Genomic DNA, 11,717 nt, shown 5'->3' with positions numbered 1-11,717 from the left:
CACCCCATGGCCACCGGGAGGAGGAGCATCATCCTAGAGAAGGAGCTGCGTGTGGGGGCGTGGTGGGCGTCGGAGAGGAGCCGCCAGAGGCGCCGGAGCCATGCCAGTATGGAGGCGCCCGAAACCCTAGCCATGGTGAGGGGGCCTCGCCGCCGCCGCGCCCATGCGTCTCCTGGACTTGGGAGGGGAGGAAGGTTGCCGGGGAGGTCGAGGCTTGAGGGAGAGGGAGGAGTTGGAGAGATGGAGACCGCTGCTCCCGGCGTGGAATTTGGCCGCGGACTCCACGAGGAAGGCGGCGGCGCCGCCGGCGGGGGTGCGCCCGCTCGTGCCTGGGGAGGATGAAGGGGATCTTGCGTGCGGATGATGAAGGGTGATGCGTTTTTTGAAGGACTGCGGGGTGAATATACAAAACTATAGGGAGTTTAATGCAAAATCGAAACGTTTTTCCAGATTCACTAAAATAGGGACTGCGGGTTCAGTTATCAAAAACTACACGGGTTTTTCTGTAAAAACTCCACGACGGTCAATCCGTTCTTTATTATTGGAGAAAGACTTGCAAAGCAAGCTGGCCATGTTTAGCTAGGTGTAAACCTCCAGTTCTAACATCAAACGAGAATCGCATGGAGACCTTGAAAACGATTGGGTCGGTTGTGGGGAGCGTGTGAGCACCTGATTAGCACCAACAACCTGGTGCCATTATTTGCCATCGACCTGAATTATATGTACCTATAATGGTCCTGTTGCCATGGTCGATAGCCGTGCTGATGCCTTCGTAATGCCGCGGTTTGGCCCTGGTTTATTAAAGCTGTGACTCGTGCGAAACGAGCCGGATGGTTGGGTGCACACTCAACCTGCACTGTACTCCAACCGTTTTTCGAAACGGAGGCAAAAATTTTGCCTCATCGATTAATTAAGAAGAAGAGAATTGTCCAGTTAATTTAAGAAAAACTGGGCGAAAACCTACACAAATAGAGCACGGATTAACTACTCGCACGGCAAGAAATCCCCCAACCGCACAGTCGGCCCTTGCCAAACTCTCCGAATGCACAACATCCACAAACCCTGACACTACTACTACGCCAAGTCAATCCCAACAAGAACACCACGACACAAGACACCATGCACCTCCCAATCCAAGAGGACAAGCCGAGAGACCGAAGATCATCCATAAAGCAACCAGAGACGCCTTGCCTATGACACCACTCTTGTCTTTGCCCATTTTCTTTTGTTTGCCCCTTATTGGCGTTCCCGTCAGGAGGCAAGCAATCGACCTGCCCAAACCAGGTCTAGCAACCTCCACGCTAGCGAGCAAGTCACAAAGTTCCTTCGCAAACAGAGCATTTGAATTTGGAGTTGGAGTAGGTGCCAACACACTTGGCTCAATGGCCATGCCACTCACAGTCATCACCTGCTCGATGGTTGCATATGAGGGAAGGGCAACAGCATCTGAAACTCCGCGCTCGATGACTAACGCCTGACGCCCAATGGACTTGGGCGAGCGAGAGATCGCACCGTCCAAATCACTACTCTCCTCAGCATCAACTATCTGGCTCGACTCCAGGAGTGATGTTGGTGGCAAAGCCACACTCGAGATCTCGGGAGGGTCTACCTGCAGTTGCTCGACGCACAAAGGCAAAACCGGGCTCCCACACAACTCCGAAGCTCGGGCATGATCTGTGACACCGGAGTCACAATCACATCATTGTCAAGTCCCTCAGAGGCTAATGGCGGTGAGCTGGCCCTAGCACGAGGGGAGAAACGACCATGGAGCTCGTCTCCCTTCTCAGCGTCGAAGTTGCCATCGGGCACAACCAAAGGGCGCAACACAGGCGGCGCCAGGGAGAGCCCGCCCAGTGCAGCCTCAGCTCGCTCCATGAAGCTCTTCATCCGCAACATCCAACCTTTCATAGAATCAACGACATCACGCAGAGGCTGGACCGTTTTCTCAAGTTGAAAGGAAGCCATACCAAGGAGCTCAGAGCGCAGCAGCTCGGCCTGCCTCTCCAAAGTGGGCCGCATCGAGATATCCGTCGGGGCCATTGAGCCAGCAGGAGCAGAAACGATCGATGCCCAAGAATCACAACAAAATGTCTTCGGGAGGGGTGGGGCTTCTTTCTGGACCTTGTATGGAGATGGAGCTTGTTGGTGCTTGACGGGGAGGCGGGGCAGTGGCGACACAGTAGCTCTTCCCAAGGAGCTAAGGGGATGCCAGGCATTGCGGCACTCACGCGATCGATGACCGTTCTCAAGGCACCGATAACATCTAAAAGGATCTCGACAATCCGCTGCACAGTGTCCAGGAAAGAGACATCTGCAACATCTACCATGAAGCCAAGCGGGGACGGGACGGGGAGCCAAAGCAGGGGCTTGTGACGCCTGGAGTTGCACATGGCGCCGCGGGAGCACCTTCTGCCAACCTCCGCATGTATCCGCATCACACGCCACGTCCTGCCGAGCAGCCGAAATCGAGGATTTGGTAGCCGGCGGTGGCGTCTGTGGGGCTAGCTCATTATCATCGTCGTCGTCTTCTTCACCGTCAGTAAAGGAGCTCCACAAAACAGGTAGCTCTGAGTCAAGACCCGTCGCAGTATGGTAGAAGCCGAGGACAGCGCCGTTTCCACAGGAGCCGTGGACAGCGCTTCAGCAGCAGGAGTTGTGGCTGTGGGTGGCGCTTCAGCAGCAGGGGTTGTGGGCGGCGCTTCAGCAGCACCAGCCGGGGGTGTCGGCGAGGCTTCCACAAGAGTCAAGTAGGACGTAGCAGCACCGGCAGGAGTCGGGGATGGCGCGCCCACAGTAGCAGTCGAGGTTGATGGTGCATCGCTGACAGAAGCAGCGTCAGCAGAGGCAGGGGACGAGAGACACCCAAGCGGCGGAGGCGGTGAGGACCCGGCCTGGGGAAGCCCCGAGCTATGCACCGTCGGAAATGCAGCCACAACCAGCCTCGGAGGCAGCCCAACGCGGGACAAATGGCCACCAGCGGCCGGGGCAGCCTTGCGGGAGGCCAGGGCAACCGCGGCCAGCACTGCGGCGGAGGTGGCTGACCCTGACGGAGCAGCCGGCATCGTGGATGCAGGCGCTGGCAGCTTGCTCGGTGACGGCGGGACGACGCTCAGCCTGAAGCCTGCGGGCAGCAACGTGCCAGCCGGGACGCAGGGCGGCGGTGGGGAGGCCGCCGCCGGCGAGGGCCTTGGGGAGCGCTCGGCGGACTGAGCTCCCTCCATGGCCGATGCCGCGGACGCTGGCTTGGAGCACGGTCGTGGAGGCATGGCGTCAGATGGAGCAAAGCTTCGCAGGAGAGAGAGAGGAGGTGGAGGGGATCCCGGATCCAGTCTCAGCTGAAGCATGGGAGGCCGGAGGCGGTAGATCGGGCGGCGCCGCCGCGAGCGCGAGAGCCTCTCATGTCCCTGTTTCGCGGTGGCTTTTCACTCCAACTGTTTCATCGTAAAGTCGAATGGGATAGACTTGCCACATGGACGCGGCTTGCCTGCGGCCTAGGCGTGCGACCATCAGTGCGACGCAGCCATCGCACGGCTGTGCGTGAGCCCCCTCCCGCTGCGGATTTTCTCTCAAAAAAAATAGAATACAGATCCTAATACTGATTGCCGTCTGTATGGATACATCCCTTATCCACATCCCTTTCCTTGGTCGGAACTCAAGCTCAGCTCAAGCTTTCCATGTCCTCTGCTGCTCCTGCTCCTCGAGCCTCCAAGCACTTCCTGCCCATTGACCGGATCTCGTCGCGCTGCCGTGCAGCTTCTACTCGGGCGTGCGCACTCACGCATCTCACCCCATCCCGGTTCCCGGGTGGCCGCCGCCCGCGTGCGCCTGCTGAATCAGCATCCCCGGCTCGGCTGGCCGCCACCGTGGTCCGCCTACTAAATCAGCATCCCTGGCTCGGCTGGCCTCCGTCGTGGTCCGCCTGCTCGACCTAGTCGCACAGCAGTTCGGTGGGGACGGGATCCTCCGCGGCGCCGTCCTCGCTGGTCTGAGATGCGGAGCCTAGCGGGAGCATGTGGGACGACCACGCAAGAGGTTGGCGTGTCCTTGGCGGGTGCTCGGGCTTGTGGAGGAGGGGCCGAGTATCGAGGGGAAGGACGTTGAGAATCAACATCAACGCCATCAATTTGGTAGTCAGAGAGGAAGAACAAAGGGACTGCAGCTCATACATGCAGTATTATCTCCGCATACACACAGGTAATTTCCTCTTCTTCTTGTGCCATTCAGTCTCACGCGTGTTAAATTCAGAGAAGGAGAGCTATTAGCAATTCCATTACTCTGCTTTCATTCAGTTAAGATGCATGTTAAATTCAGAGAAGGGAGAGCTAGTAGCAATTCCAGTACTTTGCTTTCATCCAGTTAAATTAAGATTCCTTACATGCTAAATTCGGACTGATTGTCAATTTGTTTTCTCCTCGCTCTATGCCTCTAAGCATGACATTTAGATAGATGGTTCAGTTACATATATTATGCATAATTGAAATGGATCATTGGGATCCCGGTCATCTTAACTTAAAATGAGAGAAGGATAGGTTAGAGGCTCATATGAGCACGATGCTTGTGGAAAATTGTTCATAGCTAATTCTATGAATTAGTACACAATTAAAAAAAATGTGAACTAGTATATTTGATTGGGGACGCTTAGTAGCATTCAGTTGATGGTACATACAAGTTCTAACAAAAATTATTTGCAACTTTGAAGTCAAAACACACATGAGATAAACCTCGCGACAACAAAATAGATCATGTTGGCTTCGGTTGATTGAGGAAGGCTTGGTTTTGTCCTGTCGTCATACTAGAGGTAGAGGTTCCAATGGTCCTTTGCACTGAGGGATTCTGCATCGAGTGTTGCTGCTGTAAATAGGTAGACATGTGATCTGTCAGATGACCCTGGGGAGAAAGGTAGCAATTTCAGTTTCATTGAAGTTGAGAAATTGGAAAACTTGGAAGTATGGAATGTTATACCACTGGAGTATAGTGTGGGTCTTGGGTCTGTGGTGGCATCAGGATGGTGTGACCAACTGATGGCTGCATTGTAGCATTTACAATAGATGTCGCTTTCGGTTGAAGAAGGAAGCCTTGATTTCCTCCTGTCATCGAACTATAGTTAGAGGCTCCAATGGCTTCTATCAGGCAGGGATTTAGAGCAGAGTTCTTCTGTTGTAAAAAGGTGTACTTGTGGTTTGTCGGATGACTCTGTGCACAACGTAGGAACTTTCAGTTTAAATGAAGTTTAAAAAGGTGGAAAACTCGAAAGGGTGGAATGTTATACCACTAGAGTATTGTGTGGTGCTTGGGTTTGTGGTTGCATCGGAAAGCTCGGACCAGTTGATGGTTGCATTCTAGCATTTAGGATAGGTGTTGGTTGAGCAGAGTTATGCTGTTGTATATAGGTGGACATGTGGTTTGTCGGATGACCCTGTGCACAAAGTAGCAACTATCAGTTTCGGTGAAGTTTAAAACTGGAAAACCCAAAAGGGTGGAATGTTGTACCACTGGAGTGTTGTGTGGTGCTTGGGTTTGTGGTTGCATGGGGAAGCTCGGACCAGTTGATGGCTGCATTGTAGCATTTTGGATAGGTGTTGGCTGAGCAGAGTTCTGCTGTTGTAAATAGGTGGACATGTGGTCTGTCGGATGACCCTGTGCACAAAGTAGCAAAGTTCAGTTTCAATGAAGTTCAAAAGAATCGTAAACTTGAAAGAGTGGACTGCTTCTACCACTGTTGTGTTGTATGGTTGGAATGCCGCCAACAGTTGTTGGGTATGCGGTGGCATCGGGATGGTATTATCAATTGATGGTTGCATTGAAGCATTTAGGATAGTGTTGTAGTGTAATTGATATGCACCCATTTGGCTACCGAAAAATTCCGAAGGACCCTGTTGAAAATGATAGAGAAAGGTCAATACAATTGAGTGTTTTATAAGAAAAAGCAACAGCGTTATACCATTGAGAGTCCATGAGGTTGTAGTTGTATAATATCTTTTTTGTTCTTTTTATTCTTTGAAGTTGGTTTCTCCAAAGGGGCCTATCAAAAATGATATGAAAGGTCAATAATGTTGAAGGTTTTATAAGACACAAAGCAATGAAGTATAATACCTTTGAGGTGCCATGAGGCTCTAGTTGTACAATATCATCTGTGTTCCTTTTCTTCTTTGAAGTTGCTTTCTCAAATCCACCAACGGGCCTTTTTGATCCTTTGATAGTCTTCTCCTTGACCTTCATACCTTTTGGCTTTGCAAGCCCATCATTGTGTTTTGAAATTCTGCTACAGGGGATGTTCACTCCTGCTGCCACTGTAATGGTAAATATCAGTCTTTGTTCGTCAATAGTCTAGGAAATTATTATTAGTATAATATGCACCTTCTTTAGTACACGAGTCTCCCAAATCTGGATCAGCTCTAATCTTCAAGCATTTCTCCACATCTTGTGCTAATTGCTCTGCAAATTTAGCAGCCTTATTGTATGAGTCTTCTGACTCAGCGGCACGAGCAGCTATTTTCAAGAACATTCTGCACAGTTCCTTGTAGCGATTGGACATTCTTGCTTTTAGGTTCTCATGCGGGTTGCATTTGCTTGTTATATCTAGAACTTTGGCATCAATTGTCCATCTTTTCAATATATATTTTCCGGGGATATGCTTGATATTATTAATATCAAGTACCTTTAAGCAATGAGAGCAAGGGATTCCAGAAAACTCAAACCTTTTGCAGCTGCAACTAACCTTTTCTTCTTTTGGAATGAATCTAACAACATGCTCCGTTGTGTGCCATGAAATTTTACTACATAAATCTTTAACTCTGTGTCACTTTCATCACAAAGCAATGTGTCGTAGTTCAGAGTCCGAAGCACTTGATCTTGAAATATCTTGAATATTGCTGGAGCATATGTAGCTGCAGCTTGTGTTAGCATATAGCTTGATTCAGCCTTCAACTTTGGAGTAGTTTGTGTTGCTTTAAAGTCGTACTTCACCTCTTCACATCTTTTATCTGAAACTAGCCGTTCAAAATGCTCAAAGAAAGTAAGCATGTCATATTTAACACTAATGTACCTCTTTAGTTCATTGTTCATGCTTTCACTTCGTTGGGTAGTGCTCATGTGGGCAGAGAACGTATTTTTACCATATACTAGTGCCCACTGTTCTTTCTTCTCAAATAGCCTTTGCAACCATGCATTGTCACCTAGTTCATACTTGTCAATCATTTTATTCCATGCACTTACAAATTCATCTTCCTCTTCTATATCATATATACAATGTTGAAAATCAACATTGAATTTCTTATATTCATCAACAACTCCAGCGAGATGCTTGCAAGCATTTTGATTCATATGCCACACACAAATTCTATGGTGAGAATGAGGGAACACTTTACGGATTGCCTTTGCCATTGCTGCATTTTCATCGGTGAGAATTGTACGTGGATGTTTCCCAGACATAACTTTTAGGAAAGTTCTGAAAAGCCAAGCAAAACTTGCAGCAGTTTCATCATAGAAAAGTGCGGCGCCAAAGACAACAGTTTTTTGATGATTATTCACCCCAACAATCAAACCAAATGGGCGTCCATCATCTAGTTTCCTGTATGTGGTGTCAAAGCATATAACATCGCCGAATAATGCGTAGTCTGATACCATTTTCGAGTCAGTCCAAAAAATATTAGTTATCAACTCATCTTCATCAACTTGAATTGAATAGAAGAAGTTGACATCTTCTGAGACCTTCTTCTCCATGTACTCTAATACTCCCCCTGTGTCACCATTCTTTGCTTTTATTGTTCTCTTTGAGTACAAACAAATTTTCAAATCATCACGTATAAAGCCAAGGTTTTCACTTCCACATGCTTCCTTGGCCATCAAATCGAATGTTGCTTTATTTGAAATGCCTGCTGACTTTGCAACCTCAGCATTTGCTATATGTGCTTCTGTTACTTCTCTCTGGGATCTCAAGTACTGGGCCATGATTCCATGAGCAAGAGTGTGGTTATGTGATGCCTCGAATTCATATACACAATAAAAACCATTTTAAGCCTTATCTTCATACGAGCATTACAACCACATCGCGTTTCAGGCCTACTGTAACTGAATGTGTCCTCTCTTTTATCTTCTTGCTGGTGGCCTGTGAGTTGTAGTGATTATCTTAGAGCATAAATAAGAGGTTAGAATCAAAACAAATTAGAAATGACATTTACCTTGACGAGAGCATGTAAATGTGCGTTGCTGCAATACAGAAGAGTTCTTCACTTTATGGCCACTACTTCTTCTGATGCTGAAACCGATAGTTTCAGCATACTTGTTATAAAATAAATAAGCTTCCTCTTCAGACAAAAATGTCATGCCAAGCTTTGGTACCCTTTCATCACTGTGATCTGCCGTGGTTTGTTGCGAATCCTGTATCAATTAGGATTCAATTTAGTTAATCCACAGACATGGCAAATGGCAATCATATTTTCCTACCACAAGTTTTGATCAACCGATTCATGAATCATATTTATCCGTCTTGCAATCATATTTGTCTTGGGAAACATGCAGTGCATTGAGGGATCAATACTGTAGTAGTCTTAAGGTTTAGAGGAGAAATCAAGATGGACTCTGCAATCCTTGTTCTATTTTATACGGTTTGTGCAAGAACGTCTTCTCATCCAATTAAATGTGAAATCGGGGTACTGTACATGCTCCTACTTTGTTTTTCCAAATGCAACAGAACTAACTTCTTGTCGTTGTTTCACATCTGCAGATTGTGGTCACTAGTCATGGTTTCCTGTACAAGTTCTAAAACGGTACAGTAGGAGAATTTGCCGGTGATTCATCATGAAGAACAGAGTGCGATTTCTTACTTTTGGTGACTGAGAATCATCTGGAGCATCCTGGTTCCCCGGACCACTTCTTGGAGAAGCCACCAGGGACGTGAGACTCGAAGAAGACATCAGGGACGGGATTCCTTCGCTGCCCAATTTAAGAGGAGAATTTACCTGTGCTTCCCTGGTCAAGCCGCCATTGATTGTTCTGCCGAGGTTGTAGGTCTCTCTCGCCTTTAGGAGTATATTTTGGCGCGCTTTTCTGCATATGCGGATCTGTTTCGCGGGCATTTTATGGATATGTTTCACAAGCGATGAGTTTTTTTTTCACTTGATTTTTGTTTAGTCTTAATGGTGCGAGAGTATTACGGAACGAAATAGGTATCACGGGACGTCCGGTATCATGATCTGTATTCTGTTTTTTTTTTCGAGAGAAAATCCGCAGCGGGAGGGAGCTCACGCACAGCCGTGCAATGGCTGCGTCGCACCGATGGTCGCACGCCAAGGCCGCAGGCAAGCCGCGTCCTTGCCACATGGGTCTCAATATCCCTTGGCATGTACAGCGATGAAAATCGCTCCGTAACGACTAACGACAGGTGTGTGCAACCAGCGGTTTTTCCATCAAGGATCTGTTCAAGTTTCCCCGTAATTCTAGGGCCTATACAGACAACTAACTAGATAAGGGCATGTACGTGTCCAGTCAGCCGTCTGTAGCACACGTCACATAGGATTTTTGTCTAGCTGGAGCGGAGAGAACGAGGAGATAGAAGAAAGGCGTCTGCAATTCAGCCGACAGTCGGTAGCCTAGAAAATTCGCTAGTTATCGACGGCCTCTTTGCCGTTGTATGCCCGGGCGTCTGTAGTTTCCGTTTCCGAGCCGAACCGTTCAATCCCGCCTCTCCACAAATCCAATCCAGGGAACACGTTTTGCCTTTCTACGTCGCCACCTACTCCGACGAGACTTGCACGCTTGGGGGCCGCCGGACTGCCGGGATCGATGGATAGACGCCTCACGTGGCGAATGAATGTGCTGCGGCGACCAAAATAATCGATCAAGGGGATCGCTAGCTAGATAGGCTTCCTACGAATTGATTAGATTCACGTACGTGTATACGTGCTCCTCGATCTGCAGCGACGTCGGCGGTGCGGCTATGCAGAACTGCGATTGCACAACACACACCTTCCTAGGATGCATCAGGATGGACTGCCGAGCAGACGCCGTGGTCAAGCTCTTCACGTTCTGGAAGGAGGTGGATAACTGGAATAAATTTCACCAATTCTCGTAATTTTAGAGGTCTATAGACAGCAAAAAGAGACTGTCCATTGTAGAGGGCGTTTTTACTAAGGGCTGTAGATGACGTGGATGGTTGTTATAGACAGTAGGTGTCTAAACTAATGTACATGCCCTAATGCATTGTATAAGATGTCTGTACCGCGGGACAAGCAAAGAGACTTGGACTCCCATGTCGCTCTCGCGGGCGGCTCGGGAGAAACCCCAGCCGACGCCGACAGCCACCCTCGCCTCCCCCTCCTCCTCCCGCCGCCGCCGGAGGGCGTCCCTGGGCAAAGCCCTCGGCGCCGGCGGCGGCGGGGACGGCTCTCCCTCCTCTTCTCCAGGCGTGGCGGCGCGGGACGCTGGCCGGCGACGGGGACTCGCGGGCGGGCGCGGGTGGTCGGGGGCGCGCACCGGCAATGGTCGCGCAATGCGCCGGCGCGAGCGGCGCGGAGGCGTGGGCAGCTGGATCTCCAAGGATCCGACGCCGCTCTGCCCAGGGGAGCTCCAGATCCAGCTCCCTTCGGACGGCGGCCCGTTTCCCTTGGCCGGCGGTCCCCGCGGCCGCGACTGGGGGCTGGTGGCGTAGGCGGGTGTGGTGGTCAGCACAGCGTGGTGGAGCAGGCCGTGGCAGTGACCCTGGTGACTGCCATGCCTGGTCTGGGTGCCTCTCTTCGCCCAGATCTGGACCCCTCTGGGGCGGTGGCTCCCACGGCTGGTGCACTCCATGGTTGCGGCTGGGGGGTCGGTGGTGGCTGCTGTCGGCGGGGTAGGTGTGTGGTGGTGTGGTGTTGTGGCCGGCGGTAAGGGGCTGGGTGCAGGTGGCAGCCGAGACAGAACCAACTCTGTCTATGCAGGTGCTCGAGGTGAGCGGCTGTGTTTGCGGATGACTCTTGCTGGACCAAGCGGGGAGGCTCGCCGTGGACTGGCAGGAGAGGGGAAGGTCTAGCGCTGCCGGACTCGGGGGCCGGCGTTTGCGGAGTCGGCCGGGCTGGGATGCTTCGGGCGAAAGCCTATTGTCGACCTCGTCGGCAACGATGATGACGACGTCTCCTGGCGCCGTGTCCCTTCGTGAAGGCATCATTGGGGAGCTACCGTTGCCGGCTATTTCTTTGTGCTTCGGGCGAAAGTCTCAGATCCTTCTCTGAATCGGACGACGACGACATCTTCAATGTTGTTTCCCCCTTGGGAGCGTCGTTTCAGGAGCCAGGGATCCGTGGTTGGTCGTCTGATGTCTGGGCTGGAGTGTTGGTTCAGGTTGCTGGTTTGTAGGGCGGTGGCGGTGGAGGTGCTCTGTGGCGGCGACCAGTACCTTGGTCATCCTATGCTGATGGTTGACCTCTCTTTTTGGGGCTTGTGGCGGTGGTGAGGTCTCGGTGTTCGGCACCCTTCGATGGCTTTTGAGGTTTGGTGGCCTGCGGAGTGCTATGGTTCTCTCTATTTGTGATGGTGGCCGTGGTGTGGCTCAGAGGAGGTGTAGGGCTATCTCGGCAGAAAATTGCCCTTCGGCACGGTCTGTGGCTTTCTCTGCCGCGATGTTCCTAGGCAGCAGGATGCTCTTCGATGGTGGCTACGATCTCCTAGCTCTTCAAGGTGCAGAGATCGCATGGTAGCAGGCAACTTCTTCTCCACGTCTTCTCGGTGGCGGATGTCCTTTC

General features: G+C 50.7%; 1 protein-coding gene and 1 pseudogene across 1 annotated transcript; both read right to left on the bottom strand.

Annotated features, from left to right (window-relative positions):
* Positions 1–881: 881 nt before the first annotated feature.
* Positions 882–3,461, bottom strand: LOC123098042 (mucin-7). The gene has a single exon (XM_044519915.1). It carries the CDS (start codon positions 3,342–3,344, stop codon positions 2,502–2,504), a length of 843 nt encoding a protein of 280 aa, XP_044375850.1. The 5' UTR covers positions 3,345–3,461; the 3' UTR covers positions 882–2,501.
* A 1,331-nt stretch (positions 3,462–4,792) lies between these two features.
* On the bottom strand, positions 4,793–8,915 carry LOC123096983 (protein FAR1-RELATED SEQUENCE 5-like; annotated as a pseudogene).
* Positions 8,916–11,717: the final 2,802 nt, after the last annotated feature.

This window comes from Triticum aestivum, chromosome 4D (assembly GCF_018294505.1).
Source record: "Triticum aestivum cultivar Chinese Spring chromosome 4D, IWGSC CS RefSeq v2.1, whole genome shotgun sequence".
Taxonomy (NCBI): Eukaryota; Viridiplantae; Streptophyta; class Magnoliopsida; order Poales; family Poaceae; genus Triticum; species Triticum aestivum.
Note: the sequence above shows the minus strand (reverse complement) of the source record. Positions and strands in the feature narration are given on the sequence as shown.